The sequence below is a fragment of the Abramis brama genome (assembly GCF_963993115.1).
Source record: "Abramis brama genome assembly, chromosome: 21".
NCBI classification, from domain to species: domain Eukaryota; kingdom Metazoa; phylum Chordata; class Actinopteri; order Cypriniformes; family Leuciscidae; genus Abramis; species Abramis brama.
In genome coordinates this window covers 15,125,448-15,149,373 of record NC_139983.1, presented here as the reverse complement: position 1 = coordinate 15,149,373, position 23,926 = coordinate 15,125,448, and the positions used below count along the sequence as shown (strand labels likewise).

The following is a 23,926-nucleotide window of genomic DNA, read 5'->3' as shown; positions in this document are numbered from 1 at the left end:
CATTTTCAGGACACAGGCTGCCACCAGATTTTCTGATGTAACCGACTTGCTTCAATACATATCTTTAAGATGTATCTGTCATATTTTATACATATTTTTGTAGACAGAGACATATCCGACACCATTTGAATTCAGTTCTTCATTTCATACATGAATAGAACAACTTTGTGTGTGTGTGTTTTACGTTTATCTCTCCCGCACAGCATCCAAAAGTGAACGTGAGTAGGTTTTTATGTTCACAGCCCAGCATGAAAGAAACATCACTCTGTACTGTATGTGCACAGTAAAACTGTAAGCCGTGTATGGAATGGCTCCACAATGGCAACAGAATTCTTGCTGGTTCATATGGCAATGAATGCTCCTTTCTGTTGTAATGAAGCTTTTCATCCACCAGATGGCAATGATGCACCTGTGCTTAGGAAGGCGAGGGCTCGATTACACGCTGCAGTATTGCAGGGGAACATTTTGTTTTTCGCTGAATGCAACATCATTAAAATGTCCCCTCTCTAACCACTTGCTTTATACAATCTTAGCAATTCCTGTTGATTCACATTAGCGTTAGCACATTACCATGCCCGTTTTGTGCATCTGAAAGTCCTTTTAACGTTTTTGCTGTCAGAACAATGGACTAGAATAGAATATGCAAAGGAAACCTGTTTTTTCTGCATGTTTACGGCTGATTATATCTAAACTGTAAATTAGATTTGTCAGGCACACGCTCATCAGCATACTGCAGTTTTAATTTCATTTTATTTTATTTGCAACTAAAGACTTTCACTTTGGTTCAACCCAGCCATGCTGAATCAACCCATCAGTTTCATTACTATTATTATTATTAATAACATTATTTTTAACCCATGGTATGGTAACTCAAGAGTGCAAACCCTTCCTAAGAATGGTAAAGCATGTCCTGTTAGTAAAGCCTTTGCTTTATTAACAGAAGCCATCGACCACGTTCTTACCTGTTTGATTGTTTTCGCTTTTCTGTTTCTTGCTTTACAAAGTTGGTTTCACCAAAGCAGATCTACAAGGTATATAAGGTTCAATTCCATTCCATTCAAGCTGCTGTTTGTCTTGTGCCGGTTTGTTTTGTACTCTTCCCAATACCCAGACATAAAGCGGACACTAGCTGGTTCACTGTAACAATGTCTTGGTATAAAATGGTTCACTTCTTTCTAAAAGACAATGCCCTTGTGTTCATCTCTGAAGGTCGTGAGACTTGCAAAGTGAGACGAGTAAAGTAATGATTGCAACTGAGAGTCTGCATTAATAAAACATGAGCCCTCCTGTATAATTAAGTCTCCACGTCCTGTTTTGCTGTATCTTGTCTTGTTTCTTTCTCTTTATTTATTTTTTTTACACTAATGACATTCAGCTGAGAGAGAAATCTGGCTTAGGAGAATCCATTAAATATCTCACCATGGGTTACTTCTCGCCTGTCTTTAGAAGCACTGAACAGCAATATGATTAGCAAAATAATTAATAGAATTAGCATGAAAATCCATCTGGAAATGTCGGCACGCTACCATAGACTTTAAACTCAGATAGTGTCCCACTGAGCATGTAAACTCGGGACAGATGTGATTTTGACTTTATTATTTAAGTAACATCACAAATAAGAGTGCTTGTTGCTGAAGTGAATATCGTCGCAGCTGTAGGTAAAAAGTGTGATCCAGTATTGTTTGGGTAATTCCTGTTATGCAGTGCATGCAGAGCTTTACAACAATAGTAAAAAAGAAAAGAAAATGAATGTACTTCAGCACTGTTTTCATGTTTTCCAGTGCATTAGACCAGGGGTTCACTTCACTTGTTATAAAAGAAAATTAGCTATAATTTCCTTCTTTTTTTTTTTTTTAATCCTGAGTTTAGTATCTTATTCTGTATAAAAACATACACTACGGTTCAAAAGTTGGGAGTCAGTACGAATTATTTCTTTTTTTCACAAGAAATTAATATTCTTGAGCAGCAAATCAGCATATAAGAATGATTTCTGAAGGATCATGACACTGAAGACTGGAGTAATAATGCTGAAAATTCAGCTTTGCATCACAGGAACAAAATTACATTTTAATATATAGAACATTTGTTTTATATTGTAATAATATTTCACTATATTACTGTATTGTATATTTAATCAAATGGATTAATTAATAAAAAAAAATTACAAATCTTACCGACCCCAAACTTTTGAACAGTAATGGGAACATGACAATGTGCTGCATAATATGGATGGCCCTTATCAGCACTAAGTTGTATAATCTAATGCTCCTCAAACATGTAAATCTGTACAAAAATATTCTCTCTGAACTAAAGGCCAGTTTACATACTGATATGTTTGGCCTATAATGTGCTACTATGACTGAACAACATAGGCTCACTGATTATTCTCTCAGATTTTCAATTCGATGTCACATTTGCCATTTTGATAGCCAAAATTGGGGTGAATCATTTTATGTTGAACTTTTACATAGTACTGAAGTTGCACTTTGCGTTGCACAGTAAATGCGCTTTAGCCTTCTTTCCCTCCCTCTTTTGTTAAACTCAAGTTTATGTTTGTGGTTAACCTCTTGTTTTCGCAGTTGTATTTCACAAGAAAAATGCACTCAAAGCCAGTTTATTTGCAATGATTTTGTTTACACGGTTAATTCAGTGGGAATGCATTCTCCCTCTTACTCTAAATTGGGTAATGAGCTCTATTGTTCTTGCTGCATTCCCTCAAAATGAACCCAAGTGTGCCAAAACACAGGATGTGTTTGGAACACACTCAACTTGACTGCACGTGGCTGGTGTGCACACTATTGTTCTTAACATGTGTAACAATAGTACATACTGGACTATGTACACATCTCGCTATTAAATGTTGTCATTGACCTTTGTTCCCTTGTGCAGATGTGAGAAAGTTCATGCTTGGCCCTATGTCTCAATCTTCTTTTGTAACAAGCAATGTTGAATATGTCTAGAGTATGATGGTTACTACTAAAATCCAGTCGTTTATAGGGAATGCCACGTTTGTTCAACAGCTTTCGGGATGTTTTTTGAGTACCTCTACTAACCCAAACTGCATGTATACTGTAACACACACACCTGCATGGAACCTTAAAAGCATGACGGGACGTTTGCCCCCAGTATTACATTGCTCTGCTTTGCTACCATAGGTCCTAGCACTACATGCCAAGAAGACTCCTGTTCCAACATGGGGATCTGCATCCAGCAATGGGAGAACTACACCTGTGACTGTTCAATGACCTCCTACACTGGGACGCAGTGTAATGACCGTAAGTTGCCCTCCGCCTCGTGCAGTTTCCACATCCTCTCTTTCTCTTGTTTATTTTGCTCTTCGTTTCACTCGTTTACGCAATTTTAATGATCACAAGGACCCACTCTTTGACAGATGAATTGAGCACGCTGTAATCCACATAGCAAATGTTACACAAACACACTAATGGTTTTTGGTTGCACAAAAGCTTATACAAAAGCTCATACATTACACACACACACGCGCACACACACACACACTCAATGCATTCATGTTCTGAAGACTTGTTTGAAGACAACAAAGGTATGTGTTATTCACTACTTTCTGATGCTGGTAAAATATGCTGTATATTTGTACCATTTAAACATTCTCTACAAATTATTGAATAAATGTGGTAATAAATGTGGTAATAAATGTATATATATCCAATAATTAATAAATAATAACAAATAAATAAATAATGATCATATTATTATTATTATATTAAATAATAATTTAATAAATTACTAAAATACTAAAAATATATATATTTCATATTTAATTCCTATTAATATATATATATATATGTGTGTGTGTGTATATACTGTATATATATGTATATATGTATATACACACTATATACATATTTACACTTTTTAATTATTTTATACAATTCTATAAAAAAAAATATATATATATATATATTACAAAATTTAAATACTACGCAATGACTACAAAAAGGCCCCAAAAAGGTTTTGAACACTTAAGCAAAATTTAAAAAATAAATAATTTCATGTGGCATTTATAGAATTGGCACAATCACACTGACTTTATTCATCACCTGAAAAATCACCAGGCGATCATTTTGGTTTAAAAAATTATTCGCAACAGTGTTAGTTTGGCGACAAGGTCCTTTTGTTTGCTAATGCATGGATTTGATGTAGTTATCTAATAGAAAGATGTTTGTGCATCTTTAAGTGTGTCTTAAGTTTCCAAATCATTTATGATACCACTTTATTGTGTTATATTTATCAGAAATTGTTAAGTGTGATATTAGTAAAGATCTGATTGAAGGTGCCATGAAATTCGTAACCGTTAGAGAGACAAAATCATTAAGTCTGCTCACAACCGGCCCTTTAAAGTTCAAATCCTTAATCACTTCACTGAACTCTTCATGGATTTAATCAGATCTGATTATGTAAACGGTGGGTGTTGAGAGTAAAAATATGATAACACTGCATGGGTAGGCCTATATCACAGGACACGGTTGATCTATTCAGACGAAACTTTACATTACAGGTCAACATGTATCATATCTGTCCTAAAAGCCCCGGAGAACCATGTCAATCAACAACAATGCACTTCTACTATGAACAGTCGCTCTTTATTCTATAGTCATAATGATGCCATTCTTTTGACATCACTGCCACAATAAAAGGTGTTATCTTGAGTCGGTGGAGATAAACACCATCCCTACAGACACAGAAAGCGCCTCGGTGAGAATGTGATATGACTGTGATTGCCTTCCTCCCCTCCACCGCAAGAACAACACAGTTGACCTTCCAGAGATTGAAGACTGACATGCATAATAGTACGCCAGCCTGCTGCTTTGACACATCGTATTTTTGTGAGGGGCAGCAGTGAATCAAAAGCATGTTAGTGAAGATAGGGACAGACTTAATTGAATAATGCAGAAAGAGTGATGTGTGTGTGTCGGCTTTGTCAGTCTGGGAGAATATCTGACTTGCTGCTATACGGGAAAGAAATCAAAGGACTGTGTTTTTGTAGCCACACCAAAATTCTTGCTTCTATTCTTAGGGATATGAAAGCTTATTTCTTTAGTATTCAGTCTTGTGCTATACGCAGATATCAGGGGCGTTTCCTCCGAGGAGGCAAGGGAGGCACTGCCTCCTCAAAAAAAGAAAACATATTACAAAAATAAAACAACGCAACTATTACAAAATGTGACGTTAGAAAGTGTATAAATCACTCGTTTTTCTAAAAGTAACTGTCCAACAGCAACACCTTTTATAATTATTTTAGACTTTGTCTCTTACCAGTCTCAGCTTACGCCACTTCAGTTCTTTTTGTGATTCCAGTGGTGTCTCTCCTGGACCCTGGCGGTCGGCCCCTCGTCTCTCAAGTTTACGAGGTAGGGCCGGAACGGCTCAGTCCAGGTGGCCAAACACCGTCCGCTCTCGGGTCCAAGAGGCACGTCCTGAATCCTGCCAACAACGCCAAATTGTGGTGGCAAACAAATTTATATCACTAAATAAGAGACAAGCATTTTCAATTGTCTTTGATGAGGTTTATATTCTTGCAAGAAAAGGTCAGCAGTCATACAGTCACACAGAGTGGCTGCAGAGTGTTGACAGTGAGGGGAGGGCATCCTTCCTCTTTTATAGTTTTGACGCCTAGAATGTTATCTTGAATGTTATCAGCGCCAGGCCAACATCGTCAGATCTGAAGTTAGGGTGCTGATGGCGATCGCGTTACCCGCCCAAACCACTAACCCTACCCTTCACTATAACTATAAGCTCAACCTTAACAAATACGATCCCCACCCAACCACTGAACCTAACCTTAATGACTCTATAAGCTCCACTCCAACACCGGTGTGAGACTGCTGTCCTGGCGCTGTTGTCCTCAGACTGCTGTGGCATATGGTTCTGCAGTTGGTTATTATTGGCTAGTATTGGTTGTGATTGGACACGATTGGTTCGTGCGATAAATCCCGCCTCTTGTTTTTGTACTAAAGTAGTAAACAACTCAGCGACTTAGTTATCACCGCTTTGTCACATCAAAATCAAACTTGAAATGGCCTGAAAACATGATGACACATGATGACATGATGATGGTGTTTACCGAGCTTGATGATCCGAAAATAAATTGAGTCAACTATTAAAAATAACAGCTGAACAGAGGTTCACAAATAATTGAAAACATATTGTTTAAATTGTTACTGCCTTTAGTTATTATTTTGGAATTGATGTAAAAATGCTTAAATTGAACATTAATTACATAATGTAAAAATACTAAATAGAATTGTAGTCTATTTGGTTTCTATTTTTTATGTAATGTAAACATTAAGTGTAACTGGGACACTATTTAACCTCTTTAGTCACTATTTTACACTATACAACACAAGGGTTTTGCCTAATTTCAGAACACTACACGCCACTGGATGTCTCATTTAAAAGAGGTGTATGAGACGTGGTAGGTCATTTTGCTGAGTTACAAATGAATATAGAGCCTTAATAATGAATTTAATGTCCATAGACGAAACAGACTATTTCTTGTGACGCTCATGTATTTGCAGACTGAACCTCTCTAGTCGCTACATAACACTAGGTGGCAGTAATGTTTTAGTTAGAGACGAAAGCAGCCACAGATGTCTGCTGTGTGCCAGAACATCTCATAAAATTTTACTCTTTGAATAATGCATTATTATATAGCACCCTCGTTTCTGAGTATATATTTTAGGAAAATGTATTCTCACATGTTCCTTACTCACAATTTGGCTGAGATTTCTTTATTTTTTTAGATTTTTATTTTTCCAGCCAGATTTATATTCATAGTTTTGTGGGGTTTTCTGCTTTATCTTCATACTGCATAAATGAGCTAATATCTTGTGAAGCTGATATTTAATGATGCAGTTGTATACTTTAATTATTATATCGCAATCATTTGCCCTTTGAAATGTCAAATCATATTATTTATAAATAAGCTTCCACTCAGAAAAATGTAAGCATTTATTTATCAGTCATGCTTTTTGTTAAAACTGTTTTTGCAGCATTTTGCCTTGTGGTCTGTAACAGATAACTTTGAATTTGTTTATCTCTGCTATCAGAATTAGTATCTGCAATAGTTTATCTATTCCTAACAAAACAGAACTTTACATTAGAAAGATCATATTTTCTAGAGTAGTTGTTATCATCTGGTTTTGCCCATACCCAGATTTTGCATTTATGGTGACCCAACAGAGCACCAAAATTTACAGTCAAAAGTAAATAAATGTTCTATTTTGAAAATCCTATCTATGATTATATGGTTAGTTGCATTAGCATTATGTCTTTTAAAGCATCTTCGAGTACCTTGAAAAATTCTGCATATCTCATTTGAATATATGAAGGAATCCATTGCTAGAAAAACCACTAGATATGATTCACTGAATCCAGCGATAACTCTTACACTAATTGGTTGTTTCATTGAAGGAGGCCAGTGATCATCAAAATGCTTTTAGTCAGAATATAAAGCAATGCCCTTGGACCCTAAATTAAGATTAAAATGGAGTGCAGTGTTATTGCATTACAAGAGCTTGTGTAGGAATGAGATGCATTCATTGCCTCTTTCAAGCAGCTATAGCTAAACAAACACCAAATTGCAAGCTGCCCCTCGCATTCCAAGTCTTTGCTTATTAATTTGGACACACTCCGCAATCACGTTGATTGAGCTGCGGTAATAAATGACTGGTTAGAAGCTCCATTGGCTGTTAAATGAACTTGTGGCAAATGAATATTGCTTAAAGGAATTTGCCAGCATCCGCTAGACTAGTGTGAGTTTCTGTCTGAGAACGGAGCTGTTTATTCAGAGGTTTAAACAGCCTCGTTTCATGCAGACTTCTTTTAGTTCCTGAAAGCAAAACAGTCGGCGCTCAAATTCCACGAGACGTTCACAAATGGCTTTTGAAGGAGCTGTTCTACGCGCTTGTTAATGAATTCCCTCAGGTTTTACTGAAGGTGCCTGTCATTTTTTTCTTGGCTGAGGGCCCTTGATGGCCAGCACATGATGTATCTCCACATAGCTTCATACTTTAGTCGAGTTTTAGATGCGGGGAGCTCAAAAAAGTCAAGGTTCTTGATGATCCTGTTTTATATGCTAAAACTTCTGAAGCGGTTTTACAAATTGCCTAGTTAAACAACAAAGCGATTCTTTTACTTTCTGTTTTCCCACAACATTAATTATCAGGGTTAACATGAAATATTGCTTTGCACAATTTAAATGATACCCATCGGCATTCTTCCTTTTTTTTTCTCCCATGTCCAACATTTGTTTCATAAATATATAAATTAAATGACAGATAGACAAATAACATGCTGGAGGGATGGATTTGTTTTCCCTCATGTGTGTCTGACATGAACAGAGTCTCGGTAATTAAGGAGCATCTTTTTCTCTGTCTTTGCTGGAGAGGAAAGAGGAGCAGGATGCTTCACGCCCCTGCTGGTTGTGAGACTTCATCAAAGCTGTGTTCTCCTCACTCCATTAGAAACAGGAGAACCCGTCTGAGCCACGCCATCAATTAAGATGGCAACAAAAGCAAAGGCGCACCTTCAGCTATCTCGTGTCCAATGTAGTGTTACTCAGACAATGCGTCTCAGAGGCGAGGGAGAAATGCATTAGAGATGGAGAGAAGGCCAAGTGCAGGCTTAAATATCAGCAAATGTTTTGCAATTTCATTAACTGATGTGTAAATGCTTTGACTAGAATTATGAAATGACTTCCTGTACTGCAAATTATTTTATTTTTTTTGTGGTGGTTTATCCTAAGGGATAATGTACAGTTAGACGGTTATCAAAACCCCAAAAAGCTGATTGGTCTTATCACACTTTAAAAAAAAAATGTGCTGCCTTAAATTTGTAAGTACAATCAACTTGGATGTTTCAACTTAAATTATATTAAACTGACTTAAAAAAAAAAAAAAAAAAAAGTTCAATCTTGTATAAATTGCTCAACAAAATATATGTTGTCATACAGTAACTTATTGATAATAAATGTTTTTACAGCATACTCTGCTACTTACCAAATATATAAATATTTGAGGATGAAATATTTATTTTAGTTTACCTGCATATTATCTTAAAGCTTCGTCTAAAAGAGTTCACTTAACGTTTAACAGTCAACCTAGCAGCAAGAAAAACACCACAACAATATTAAAGTCGACATGAAGCTGAAGTTGCGGTAGTCTTTTCTTTCTTATTGTGATGTATATGCAAGTGAAACGGCTTTTCGAAGAAGAAAAAAATGTAGAGCGAGACTTGATTTTGTCCATCGGGAATTGATTGGATGGTTGTGGTTTGCTATTGGTCGATCTCATGTGAGTGACAGGTTGTCCCGCCCTCCCCCGTGCCAGTAAACATGTCATCACAGAAGAGAGATGTTGTCGTTGCAAGAGGAAGGGGAAGTTATTTTGATTAAAGATTAAGAGGGAACATGATGAAAAAAATGATGTGCACTGATAAAACATTTATAATAAATAGTGCAATATTTCATAAAAACACAAGAATTATCATTTTAATTTAAAGTATTTTTAAAGGGATTGAGTTCATCCAAAAATGAAAATTCTGTCATAATTTACTCACCCAGTTGAGTTTAATAAAATAAAAAGAGAGAAAAAAAAGGAAAAGAGGAGAAATTGTATAGAATGTATGCAAATATTTACACGAAATGAAGGTTCCTAAAGGAGGTTTTTGCAGGAATGCCATAGAAGAGATAAAAAGAGCTTTTTGTGCAATGGGAAGGTCTTCATGAAAACACAGATGCCAATAAAGAGCCTTTATTTTTAAGAGTATAAAGAATATATATTTGAACTGGAGAAATCAGCATATACCATAATAAAAGTAAACGGACAGAGACAACAGCAATGTTTGCTTTATCTTTCCATTTTTAATATAAATATTTTCTTAAGGTTTTGACATTGAGGAAAAAAAATCATATTTTTTTAAGCAATTGACTTTTAAACTGTCGAACTCAGCCCCAGAAACCCTTGGTGTTTGTTTTGTGCAGTTCATAAGAATCGGTCATCAGATTTCTTGGCCGGTTTGTTGACAGCCATAGCTCATGCTGTGCTATCTGGGTGGGGCTGTTTCTGTGACTCTGAGTTAAAAATGCTGTCGTTGATGAAAAACCAGAGGTGTCGGGAAGATGAATCGCTCATGTGAGTCCATATTCATCACGAAGGTGTCCCGCACTTCCGATGGCCCTTGACACAAGATAAAGAGCTGTGAGACAGGGGAAATGACCTCATCTGACAGCCTCAAATAGAACCAACGGCACAATGGAAATGGATTGGAGCGTTCACAGGAAATATTACCGTACGCTGTATTCATGATGTGTGGTACGATATGCTCGGCCCTCTTCAGCCCACAGATTGAATTGGCAGCGTTTTATTATTTTATTTTAGTTTATGGTGAAGCACGAAACGATGCCGCTCTGAAGGAGCTGTCTAAAAAATACAGCCGGATCGATCGAGCGAAGGTTTAATATCCTTAATTTCTTTCAATCGACCTGGTGGCCCTCTTTCTGTCAACAGAATTATATACTGTATGAGTTAGTGCAGTGTGTGCTTTGTTTTCCGGATTTACTTTCTTTTTAATTGCTTTTGTTTGTAATGACTATCCATTAGTCTGTGTACAGAAGAGCACACTTTGTTACAAACTCTAGCTGCCTCTTTCAAATTGATTTCAATAGTGCTATGATGGTAACAAGACAATACTTTTAAATGCACTATTAGTTTTGAATGAAATGAGTTTATTTATGATAAACATAATCTTGTTTTGTCTGGCATTTTAGATTTATTGTTCTCTGAGCGTATTACAATGTATTATTGAATTGGCTTTGAATTATGTAGAGTGTTGTGGAAACTTACTTTTGAAACTAGTGCATTACAATATTGTGTTACTCCCTAAAAAAGTAACTAATAGTTACTTTTTATGGAAAGTAAGGCATTACTTTACTTTTGCGTTACTTCTTTTCTCCTGGACTGGGGTTACTTGTTTGTTTCAAAAAAGTAGAAAAATAGAAAAAGTTCAATTTTTGGCAAATGTAAAGGCCCTTTCATGCCTAAAGTGAAATGAAAAAGCCACAGTCTGAAGTAAGTTTACACCTGTACAGTAGCAAACCTTTCAGATGTGCTGCCATTCTGGATTGCGAAGAACATTCAACACTCTTACTTCAGCAATAAAAACAACAACACAAAAAGAAACTCAAATGTGATGCTAAACTAAAGTTATTTTTGCTTATTCCTTGGATCATCAGAGATCAGCAGCAAAGACACTGGTTAATAAAGTGAGATTAAATACATAAAGGCCTCGTTTAACAAACAGGGCTTAGACTAAGCCAGTATTAGGCATTTAAATAGCGTCTATAAACGTGCCTTAGAAAAAGACATTACTGGTGTTTATATTGAGACAAAACAATGGCAGTGAAATATTTTAAGATTATGGGCCCTATCTTGCACCCAGCGCAATTGACTTTGTACACTGACGCATGTATCATTCCTATTTTGCACCCGCGCAAAGCGCGCTTTTCCCTCCACAGAAGCACGTCGCTAAACTAGGGAATGAACTTGCGCTCCCTGGGCGGTTCAGCGCAAAAAAGGAGGCGTGTTCCGGCGCAAACGTTCCTTCATGCTATTTTGCAGGTTTAGAAAACAATTGCGCCACTAACCAGGAAAAAATAGTTTAAAGTCAGTGGCGCGTTGCGCATGTTATTCATATGCTATTTTAAGGGCGCATGCTTGGCCATAATCAATGTAGCGTGTGCACAACGCGCATACACTTTGATTCTCTCATCTACACAGAAGCAGCAGTTTTCATTTTTGCAAATCATACATTATTATGATAGATAGATAGATAGATAGATAGATAGATAGATAGATAGATAGATAGATAGATAGATAGATAGATAGATAGATAGATAGATAGACAATTTATTATAAAAGCATACATCTAGCTTACACATTTACCCAAATTATCATACGCCTTAAAGTTAATTTGGGTGGGTTTCTCCATCCCCAACGTCCCTGACGAGAGCATTGCTCTCCTTGGCTGTGAACCGCTCCTGGCGCGCGTCTGGCAAATCCGCCGTTATAATAGGAATCCGCTTTAGAACAAAGCGCGTCTGCTCTTAAAGGGAATGTGAGATGACGCTCTGATTGGTTTATTTCACGTTACGCCCAAACCACACCTATGAATAATGAAGCTACTTCAGACCAACCCATTTTAGATTTGCGCCTGGCGCAAGAGTCATTTATCCCGCTGGGAAAATAGCAACAGCGCCAAGACCCGCCCACAAAGTTACTTGCGCTTTGCGCTTTGACACTTGCGTTTCAGATCGTTAAAATAGGGCCCTATGTCAGTGCAAGTTGCAAAAACAAAGTAATTTGCGTTACTTATTTGAAAGAGTAACTCCGATATTTTATTGTAAATTTAAAAGTAATGTGTTACTTTAGTTACTTGAAAAATGTAATCTGATCATGTAACTTGCGATACTTGTAATTAGTTACCCTCAACAATGATGATGAATGCCTTAAAATTTGAGCCATATGAGGTGAATTATGTATAATAAACATTATCTACCTTTTGGAACACTCCTTTGATGCCTTAAAATGCTATCCTATGTAGGCACCTCACTTGGTTTCGAAGCAGTTTAAGTGTAGAGAAAATCCGAGATATTCTTTATTTAATCTTCTGGCCGTTCGGTGCTCAAACCTTCCAGATAACATTGAAAAATAACGTTGGTATTACTGTAATGATTGAGGCTTTATGTGTTTAGCACTAGACACCTTCAAGGCCTCCATAAGCTTTAAAACCGGAATGACGTACGGTTGTATTTAGAGGAACGGACAGGAACCGCTTCAGTTGAAGCAAGTTTATTTGATCTCTCGCACTTCCGCTGAGAAAACCATGAAACACAATAAAGCATCTCAGCATAATCTATTTATTTATCTTTTCTTTTTTTCTCCAGGACCTTAGTATATTCTTTGAACTCCTCTGCGTCTCAGCTAGAGCATACGAAATCAATCCCGAATCAATACTGTTGTCTGATACCTTTATTTGACCATCTCTGTGCGGGCTACTTGGGATTGCGTGCAACCAACAGACGCGCCTGACACAACCATCAAACATGATTTCCAGCGAGTGACTTCATTCAATATGGCTCATAAAGAAATAGTAGTGTGCAAAAATCCATTTTTGGTCAGGCAAGGTGACCTTGTGGGAGGGGAAGTGGTCTTTGCTTTAAGGCTTAGTCACTCAAGTGGAGCCATCCATCACTGCGCATTTCCAGGAAAAACAAATTATGCCCTGTACCAGCACATAAACGTGGCCAATCAATATTTCTGCCCTGCCTCAAATGTCACACATTTTACACCATTTCTAATCATCTTGTTGTCTTTCCACCCCTGCCAGTTCAATGGAGTGTATCATAGCCATTTATTTTTCTTCTTTTATTATTACTTTTTTTTTTTTTTACGGTTGTTAAAATGTGTGACATCACCTTCCATCTTCTGAACTAATCGGTTTTGTTGCTTGAATCAATTGTATGCTGCTTATAATAAATAACCTTTTTGAGGTTCATTATTATTGTCTATTTATTTTATTTTGCTTTGCATATTATGAGCCATATTGAACATATTATTATTTATACCACCACTTCTCCACTCTTGGGACAGCTTTTTTTTTTTGTTGACAGTATAGCCTATATAATTATCTAGAACAGTGTTAACAGTGTAGGTAGGAAATACGTTTTTTAATTATTATTTAAATTTCAGATTTCTTTTCAGATTACATCTAAACACCATATGCATATCATAAGTGAGCATCCTTAGTCCACAGCATGTTTCAAACCACTTTTACAAAATAAATGAATAAAAGTGGAGATATTGAAGAAGGATTTAGCAAGAGAAAAATGTGATAAAGGCCCACGGTATGGTTAGAGGAAAAACTGGTGCCTTTTCTCCAGGATTTAAAAAAAAAATCAACTCAGATTGGGTTTTTCAAGAAGTCATCTGTTTCATGTTGCCAGAGAATCGTTATGTGGGACGTGGTCAAAGCTCTTCTCTCCTCCTCTCTTATCTGCACAATCCTGCTCTGATTGAAGCAGTAACTCTCAACTGCCTTTGATCAGGTCGTGTGTCACTTAAGACTGCTCTGAATGGAGTCTCATCTTCCTCATCCTGCAGAGTTCCAGATCGGCTTGGGCTCTCAATCAAAAACACAATTAGAACAGCATTAAAAAAAGACAGGGCTGCTCCGTCTTATCCATACAATCAGCTGCCTTTACCTTTCTCCATTCATCCTTCTCTTTTTAATTTTCTCTTTTTTTGTTTCACAGCACGTCAGTTTTTTTGTTGAAGAATTAACCATTGATCGCCTCCGCGCTCCTACATGTAATGAATGAAAGCAGGAAAAGCAGATAGATTAGCTGCTACAGTCCAGCAAGCAGGTTTATTATGTTTTTTGAATTATGATATTTATTTTGTTTGGGCTGGATATCTGCATTCACGTAACGGTACAGATCAGAGATGAATTTGGTTGCTATGTGATGCAATTTCTTAAACTCGTCCCTTTGGCTACTCACACTGTCATGGCAATGAGGAAGATTGTTCCCGGGAAGACGGGCAGCACTTCTGGAAAGCATTAATTACCACAGAATGGGACCATTAATCAGAGCTGTCTATGCCAGACAGAGCAGAAGGCAGCAGAAAAGGCTTCTGGGCTGAATGACTGGAGGTGTTCTTATGCATAGTACCCTAGTGCACAGGAGGACTGCAACCAAACTAGAACATTGACATAATGAAGACAGATTTGCTTTGGGGACCTTACCATTTCATACATGTTGACAGCTAGGGACAAGGTGGACCTTACTGAAATCCCACTACAATTTGCCCTTTCCTTTTCATCTTTTTGAATCATTGCAAATGTAAAAATTCAAAATGCATGGGAAAACAGCTATCAACTATACTGATGTCACAGTATCTCTATGTTTTAAAGCCTGGTATTGAATATTCAGCATCACTGCAGGCACCTTTTCCTTTTCAGCCCCACAAGTGTTGCCACTGTTTAGTTAATTCAGCTAAACAAGAAGTGCATGCTAATTTTGTCAATATTGTGCGAATGGAGACAGACTTGTAATGAACTGAATGCATTTGATCCAGTTGAGTTAATTCAATTCAAACAACCTTAAGGACCCCATGGAATCATTTAATGAATGGAGTTTTCTTTCTTATAGCGACACAGTTGTTTCTACATACATAGAATAAAAGGTCTACATACATAGAATAAAACAAATTTGAAATGTGTAGTTTTATTGTATGGAATATGAGTCAGAAATTGTATTGTGTGTATATAATTATATATGAGTGTGTCACATGTCAGTAAAGGAATTGCAGACATCCCACCTGTCCTGGAAGTTCCGGGAGTCTCCCACATATAGAGCGGTGCAGGGACGATACATTTTTGTACGCTAAAACCTGGAAACGAGTTAGCATCTTAGCACTTCCAGTTCCATCGTCCCGAAGTCAATGGGTTTTTCGAATGAATATTTGGTTAAATGGCTAAAATAAGGTGTTTGTTGAACATAAGCTCAAGACACTTTCACGTTTTATTCTACGACATAAAATACATCCGTATTACCCCGCTCATGATTTTTTAAAGCTGTGACGTGTCTTGAAAAAGGAGGTTGCTAACAAGTGGCTAAATGGGATTACAGAGGCTGTCGGGGACATTAAACGTCATCACGCCGAACAGGTAAACTCAGTCGGCTTTTACAGCCTTGTTCTAATAATCGCGCTCTTACAAACTATTCTAACTCAAACTTTGAGGGAAAATGTTTCTTTAGATAAAAACTGAAAGAGTTGTTGGAAGCTGAACGTGACGTTGAAGTTGGTGTAGTTCGTTTATAGCCTACCTTTAGCTTTTTACTTCTGGTGATTGTATTTAGGCTTCAAAGTTACTGTTTTATTAATTCACTAAAAAGTCCTTTGCTCACAGACTACACTAGTCACTGTTTTTGATTCACTAAAAAGAAGCGGCTTTTAAGAGTCATTTGTTCACTAATCAGACTAGGTTGCACGGTATGTTTTTGATTCTCTAAATGGAATAACTTATAAGGGTAATTTGTTTGTGAATCGGACTACACTGCACTGCTACTATAAAGCTGTACAGGACTGTAGGGCAGGACATATCAAAGGATTACTCTCACCAGTAGCCGTAAATCATAATTTAATATTTGCTTTTGTAGTCGGGTGGCTTCATGTAGCTCAAACAGTGGAGCAAGAACTGATAAAATATGTATCTTGAATGCAATGCCGCTTTGGATAAAAGTGTCTGCCAAATGGATAAACTCACAAAAGGAGCATTTTGTTTGGATGAACACCTGGATATGTGGATATATATGAAGTGTTAGGTTGTAAATGTGTGTATCTGCTCTAAGACAATTTTGTCAACTTTTGAGAGTACACTTGCATATATTAGATGACCTCAAGGCTCCCATTTTGCCTGAACTTGACCTGTTAGCAGTGATTTAGGCAGAGTAAATGCTACATAGAATTCACTTTAGATATTTTAAGTTACTTGAGATTACCCTCATGAATATGGTCTTTCTCCATCTACCTTCTGCCAATTATTGCAGAGAACGGACCGCTATCATATTGAAGACTCATATTTGGCGCAGTTCCTTCTGGCTAAACGTTTATCTTCACAAACCACCAATGTGCTAACCTTAAGCGAAACCACTGGCCATTTTAAGCCGTCTTATTACTCTGAATGATTTCTTTCAGCTCTGGATCGCCTGTTCTTATGAATTCATCTAAAACTGGAATCTAAGTACCTTTTTTATTTTCCCATTGTTGCAATAAGCTGAATAAAGCTTCCCTCTGCCAGAATGTATTTTTTTTTTTGCTTAGCCTAATGTTTTCAGAGATAATAAAGCAGATGCTTTGTTGTTTTTTTAGCATTACTGCAGCATGCATTCAAAAGGAATTTGGCAAATCACATCGATCTCTCGCATCAGCCGCTTTAAATACTCTGTTTAATGTTGCATCACATCTCTGCCTCTAATTATCGGAAACCTCTCTGCTAGGATAAAATGGATAGGGCTTATTTGAACTTCTTCAAGGCCTTTTCTCAAGCAGATTCAGCTTGGCTCTGTCAGTATGCACTAGCTGGGTGGAATTTCTGAGTGATTTCACAATCTCGCTAGAATTTTTCACCATGATTTACAAAGCTCTTGCTCACTTGTGATGTCATTATGATGTCATTAATTTCCCCCCCTAGAAGGACGTTTGCAGATTCAATCCATCTTTAAAGCATCTGTGCACACGTATATCCGCCTGTCCGAACTCTTGTCTCCATCCCACAGATATTCTCCTGCAGAGAACTGATTTACCATCAGCATTTTAATGACCATTCTCTTTGCAGCCAACACCAGCTAATGAGTCCACAATAATTAGTTGAGGTACGTTGAGCAGCACCAGTAAAAGTCCAGGTGGTGTGACTAATTACAAAGGTGTTCAAGGCCTTACTTACACAAGAACAAGAGAGCAGACACCCTCTGCCAATGCTTAGCTCTCAGTGAGAGGCAGGGCGACATTAGGAGACCCAAAAAGCAATCATTCCCACATTATCGTTTCTGCTAATGTGCTATTTTCTTTAACAAGATGATTAAATATTTGTTTCCTGTCAGTAAGCATTAAGTATTGCGGGCAACTCAGTCTGTCACTTTTTCGAAGACATAGCAAGCGTCATGCATCATGGAACATCTTTATAAACAATCAAAAAATGCTCATTTGACAGGTACGTGTTGCATTAACAGCATTAACATTTTCATGTCTTAAGCAAAAAACACAGATGTGCTAAATATACTGCTACATATTTTTAAGGTCTCACATCCGAGCTGTCAGTTTGGCTTTGGGTACCTCTCAGATCCCTTTGCGCAGGTTTTTTTTTTTTTTAAGTCTCTTAGGCACTTTTTTAGAGTGAGGAACAGCTTAAGATGAAAGAGGTAGTTCCCCTGCAGGATTATGTACAATGAATAATTTAAAGTGGAAAAAGAAAGCTCAATTCTGTTAACCTTGTAAGTTATTTATTGTTTTTAGATGGATGTCATGTTTGCTAATATCCTCCCCAGTCAGCCACAACTGAAAATGGAAATTCAGTGGAGTCATTTTAGGGACGTCATCTCCAGAATGCATGCAGACTCTGACGGATGACTTGTACAAGGCCAGAGTTTTTCTGCTTGGCCGGAGGTACAGAAAACCAAAGAAGCCCTGAATATTTATGCTTTATTTTTGATATTTTTGACCTGGACAAACTTGCGCTGTTAAAATGACCACTGAGGAATCCTTCTGACCTGAAAACAATGGGAGCATGCATTTGCTTGTCACAAAAAAATGGACAGTTCGTTTAAAAAGAAATGCCTAACATTATACCATTTATTCATCCGTATGTTGTTCCAAACACACACACACACACACACACACACACAAAACAAAACATATTTTGAGTAATGTTTATGCTGTTCTTTTCCACGGTTTTGCTCCAAAAATGAAACAAAAGCACAATATAAGTTCCATTAAAATGATCCATATGAGTTATATGTTATATAACTTAATTTATAGGAGTATAGATAATATATATATATATATATATATATATACATGTGTTGTGAATGATATTTGAGAGCTATGACAGATGAAAATGTATACATTTTTCTTGAAATTATCTTCAGACCTCAGATCTACACATTTTCATCTGTCATAGCTCTCAAATCTCATTGGGCTGCTTACAGTATATGGTGTTTTTCCTGTCGTTGTAAGCATAAACATTTTACATAGACATAAAAATGTCATACAGGTTTGGAATGTTTTATGGGTGAATAAATGACATACTGTACATTTTTATGTTTTGGAAATCTTGGCTTGCACTCAACTCAAAATCTAGTTCGTCGTCAAAGTTGGTATAGAGGTTGGCATACATGCTTCAGTATGTTGAGCTCACATGAATTAAATCGAGTCCAACTCATGTTGTTTCCCATTCCCAGATCATAAAAACATAATCCATAGTATAGACAGCTTCCTATAAAACCTGGACTTTAAGTATATTGACGTCCTCTCCTCATTGTCATTGTTGAAGGTGATCACTTCGATGCTCAAGAACCTTTTTTTTTTTTTTTTTTTTTACTCCTCCCAAGATAATAAAGTTCTTTCACAGTCGTTAGATGAATTTTTAAATCGCTTTGCTGACAGATGGCTTCTTTCAGAGAGTGCTGTGATATAAAAGGTGAGACACAGGCCAGCATTTTTATGGTTTGAAGGCGCAAGCTGTTGCAGGTGCAGATGCATGGGAGGAAAAAAAGTGTCTGGGTACTAAAACACTATTTCTAGGCCAGGGGAAACATTTTCCAAAGACTACTTGATAAGGGGGAAAAGATAAAAATTGATAAGAGACCCGCACAAAAGAGCAAAAAAATAAATACATTTTGAGAAAATTGAGGGCGATTTGCACGGACATCAAAGGTCAACCGGGACCAATTTTCGTGCCTTGGCTTTCCTCCCAGTAAAGGGAGAGATTTGGCTGACTTGTTCACCTTTTGTTTTATTTCATTTACTTTGTTTTATTTTATTTATTAAGCATTTAATCAAGGTCAGCATTGGAGGTTGACGCAAACATCAACATCACATTCACAACCACAGTGCTGCTCATTTCCAAATAACTTTAGCTGTAGGAACAACACTCTTGAATTTGTAGGTTTATCTTTTTCTAAGTCTTGATTTTCCCTTTCAATCCTCAATTCTTTAAGTCATTTATAGATCTCAGAATTAGCCACTGCTCGGACAGATCAGACTGGCAGATGTTCTGTTGTTTACACAAAGTAGTTCCTCAGAATGTCCTTTATGTGTCCTCTCCCATGGTCATATGATAAATCACACTGCCTTTGGTTTATGTGGCGGCTCGGTGCCTTTGAAGCCTTTGGAGCTACTTTTGGCACGGCATCACCAGGGTTCTGAAGGACTGGAGGTAAACTGTGGAGCCCTCAGTAATTCGCTCATTGTTCCTGGTATTTTCGTTTCCTTTAGAGCAAATGGCTTGTCGTGTATCTCCCAGAGAGAGTTTGCCTAGATGGCGCTTGACTGCTCCCTCAGAACCTCTCCTCGATGCCTGGGCGGTTCATGGGGAGTTTTTGCCCCGGCTAAAGTCGGCGTATCTTCACCTGCGTTCCATTTCTTCCTTCGCTCGTGAATAATTCATCCCAGTCGTGTTTGGTCTGAGGCGGTGGGTCTGTTTCTCCTGCAGATATAATGAGAAGCAGAAGCGGTGGGCTTTGAAAAGGGTTCTGTATGGATGCAGGCCAAAGCTTTACCCTTTCCATGGGTTCAGTGTGACCGTAGAGAGAGCCAGGCTAAATTTACTCCTAATGTCTCTCTGAGATCACCTTCAACCTGCTCTGTTCGGTAATAAGACCTGTTTACCTTCGCCGCTCGGAGAATCAGCCCTGGCATACGCCGCCATTTTCCCTTGCCTCTTAAGAGGTTTTGCAGTATTTTTTTTTTTTTTTGCTTGTGAACTCCAGACCTCATCTTCCTGAAACACATTAGTTATCACATGGAGTGTAATCTGAGTACATGTGATGTTCCATCCCCCCTAGTGTAATGTGTTTATAGAATATGGCATCCTTGTCAGATCAATAAAACCAACATGGACCGACTCAGGGAGGACAAGCCTGGAAAGCAAACAAAAAGGACCGACGTATTATCGTTTCTAATCCTTGTATCGTTAGAACTCCTGCCGAATGTGTGAGACTCAATGTGACATGTTGTCCATGGCACATCTATTTAACCGACAAGTTCATCCGTGCTGTCATCTCAATTGTTCAACCCTGGCATCTCAGACAGGCCGTCTTTTGGAGGACGAGACTGTGACAGTATGGTACGCGGAATTCATTTATGATGAGCTGATTTGAGATGAGCTTGCTGGAGGTTTTATTCCTTCAGGTTAAACATTCCCAAGAATGAGTTGAGCAGGAGAGACAAAAGACTGCGTTTTTGTTCCTGTCCATATTCAGAATGGTTTGCATCCTATACCTGTGTGCCATCGTTACTGGCACACTCAGAGTCACATGAATATACGGATGTGCATTCACAGAACATGTAAATAATTGCCGGCAATTACTGCATTTTGTAGCAAACAGGGAACATAGGAGGCTATGAGGGAAGGTCAGCCAGCATGACCTTAATTGCAGTTTTCTCTGCTCTGTCATTTTCTCAGACAAAACGTTCTCGACCCTTTATTATTTCTCGTGCTTTCATCTCTTCCACTGAAAAGTGCTTGTGAGGGGTGAATTTCATTGAGGTTGGCAACTGAATCTTGTTGCACAAATTCTGTCGCGGCTTCTTTTTCGTGACAGTTTCCCACTGACAAATGTATTTTGTCTCTTTTAATGTCACTGAAGAAAGTTGTTCCCATGCGGTGACAGTTTTTCCTTTTTTCTACACCTCTTTTTTGTTTGTTTGCTTTTTATTGTGCTGTCATAAAGAACAAAGTTTTGAAATATCTCGCCAGTTAGTTGTCACCTTCCTGTGCAGGCATTGTAATGTGTTGTTGCAGCTGTGTTTAAACCAGAGTTTATTCTTTGATTTCTTTTATACTTTCGTTCCTAAAAGTAGTTTTCAAATTGAATTGAATTAAAGTAGCAAGCCGGATGAAGAATTATAATAATCAAAGAAAAATTAAGTGTTTATAGGAATGTTATTTATATATATATAGGAATTGGTTACAGATAATCGTAACAAAACGTGGTTAAAGGTAAAAAAGATAAGCCACAGAAAAGAACTCAATGTGGTATTCACGCACACAGAAAGCTGCCTCTCGGACAGCACGCAATCGCAAATTTGGTTCTCTTCCGTAGCATATATGGCCAAATACACACAAAATTATGTCAATATGCCCGTCATGGCTAGTATTCAAGTTTTAAGAGAACATAAACAGTTGAGAAAGAAAATGTGTTTGGATCAGTTATAATACTATATAACTAGATGTACCGCATGGCGGTACAAAATATGACCGCCGCTCAGGCCTGCACTGGCTTTCCACAAAAAGAAATGACGTGGAGCAATTTGGCTGTATTGCGTGTTTATGTATATACCTAAAAAAAGTAGTAGTATGTGCATGTCTGTCTGTGTGTGTGTGTATGTGTGTGTGTTTGTGTATGTGTGTGTCTGTGTGTGTGTGTGTCTGTGCGTGTATGTATGCGTGCGTACATGTGTGTGCACGTGTGTGTTTGTGTGTGTGTCTGTGTATGTGTGTGTGTATGGGTGTGTGTCTGTGCGTGTGGATGTCAGTGTGTGTGCATGCTTGCGTTTGTTTGTATTCCTGCATGTGTGTGTGTGACAGTTAGGGTTGCCAACTTCAGAAAAGGAAAATGCGGGACAATCGTGGTTATTTATAGTAAAATGAGGGACACTCAAAATATTTGTACTGTATCACACAGTGTACGTCATTTCAGTGTCTGCAGTTAAGTTTGTGTTTAAAAGGTTATCAGACATAAACACATTTGTATTGCTTAACCTATTTATGTATTTAATTCTAAAAATAATTTTAATGTCATACATGAAAAAAGTCACATTACAAACAAACCATAGTTCAAAATAACAGCATTTATCTAAAATAGAAAGCTTTTTTAACATTATACACTAGGCTTACAGTTCAAAAGTTTGGGGTTAGTAAGATTATTTTTTGGGAAAAAAAATAAAGAAAGTAATTGCCTACTTTTATTCAGCAAGGATGCATTACATTAATCAAAAGTGACAGTTAAGATAATGTTACAAAAGCTTTCTATGTACTTTCTAAAAGCTTTAAAACATTAATAATAATCAGAAATGTTTTTTGAGCATATTATTCCCTCAGGTAGATTACATGTTTTCTTGCGTGGCTGGATGTTAGACTCATGAACAATAATCACGTTGTTTGCATTCGCCAAAATTGATTAGCCGAAATCAAAACGTGGACAGTGAAAGGAAATTACCGTTAGCGCGAGACGAGTCCGGCTTGAAGCGGAAGCGACCAGACGGCAGAGGATGTTCGCAAATCAAACAATGATTTGTCTCAAAACAGTGATTAAAAAAAGCTGTGATTGGATGATGACAGGTGTCGGTGATCATTCTCAAGTGTCGTGGTCAGCACTGCTGCTGTTGCTGTTGTATCAGTCAGTGGTTTATCAGCTTGTCAAAAAACGGGACACGGGAGGTCACGCAAGGGACAAATAAATTAGGCCCAAAATGCGGGACGTCCCGCCTAATTCGGGACAGTTGGCAACCTTAGTGACAGTATCATCCTAAACCAGCAACCCTTCGCTCAACACCACCATCTACAGGCCGATGAGTGTACAGTCACTAAATGTGCATATAAATGAATTTATTTTATACCCCCCCATGGATGAAATTCTACGAAACTTAGCATACCCCCAGAGGATGTCAAGTTAATCATACACATGAAATATGGTGCAGTTCTGAACATCTCAATTGAAGATAGGGGCGATTAAAGCAGAATAATATTGCATTTTCATTTTTTATGGGAGGGGCGCAAATCACAAATGAGTGATTATGGGCTAGGTTGATGTGTGCCCTTAAGACCAACATACCATACAAATTTCTTCATCCTCGGTGCCACGGTTCAGGTAGTTATTTAGGAAAAGCTGCATTTTTTGGGTTTGGGGGGGCCCAGCGCGGGGGGGGAGTGGCCCCCGGGGACCAAACGAAATTTTTCCGTAAAAGTCTAGTGGGGCTACATGCCCACCAAATTTCATGTTCCCCGGTGTTTCGTGTGTCCCTGGTATCGTTGACGAAAAAATTCAGTAGATGACGAAAAAAAAAAAAAAAAAAAACTTTGACAATCGATTATGGGCTAGGTTGATGTG

The 23,926-nt window shown here is 37.7% G+C and overlaps 1 protein-coding gene across 21 annotated transcripts in view; it reads left to right on the top strand.

The window, feature by feature from the left end:
* The window catches only part of nrxn3a (neurexin 3a), a 285,254-nt gene that overhangs the window by 111,847 nt on the left and 149,481 nt on the right, over positions 1-23,926 (top strand). For 11 of the 21 annotated variants that reach the window (XR_014603919.1, XR_014603920.1, XM_084096200.1 and 8 more), the window contains 3 exons: positions 204-218; positions 1,005-1,031; positions 3,156-3,275. Coding sequence is in view for 16 of the 21 variants with exons in the window: in XM_084096200.1 (XP_083952326.1) it covers positions 204-218; positions 1,005-1,031; positions 3,156-3,275 (162 nt within the window). In the remaining 5 variants the exon portion in view is untranslated. The remainder of the gene's footprint in view (positions 1-203; positions 219-1,004; positions 1,032-3,155; positions 3,276-23,926) is intronic. The other 10 variants (XR_014603916.1, XR_014603918.1, XM_084096195.1 and 7 more) reach the window with 3 other exon arrangements.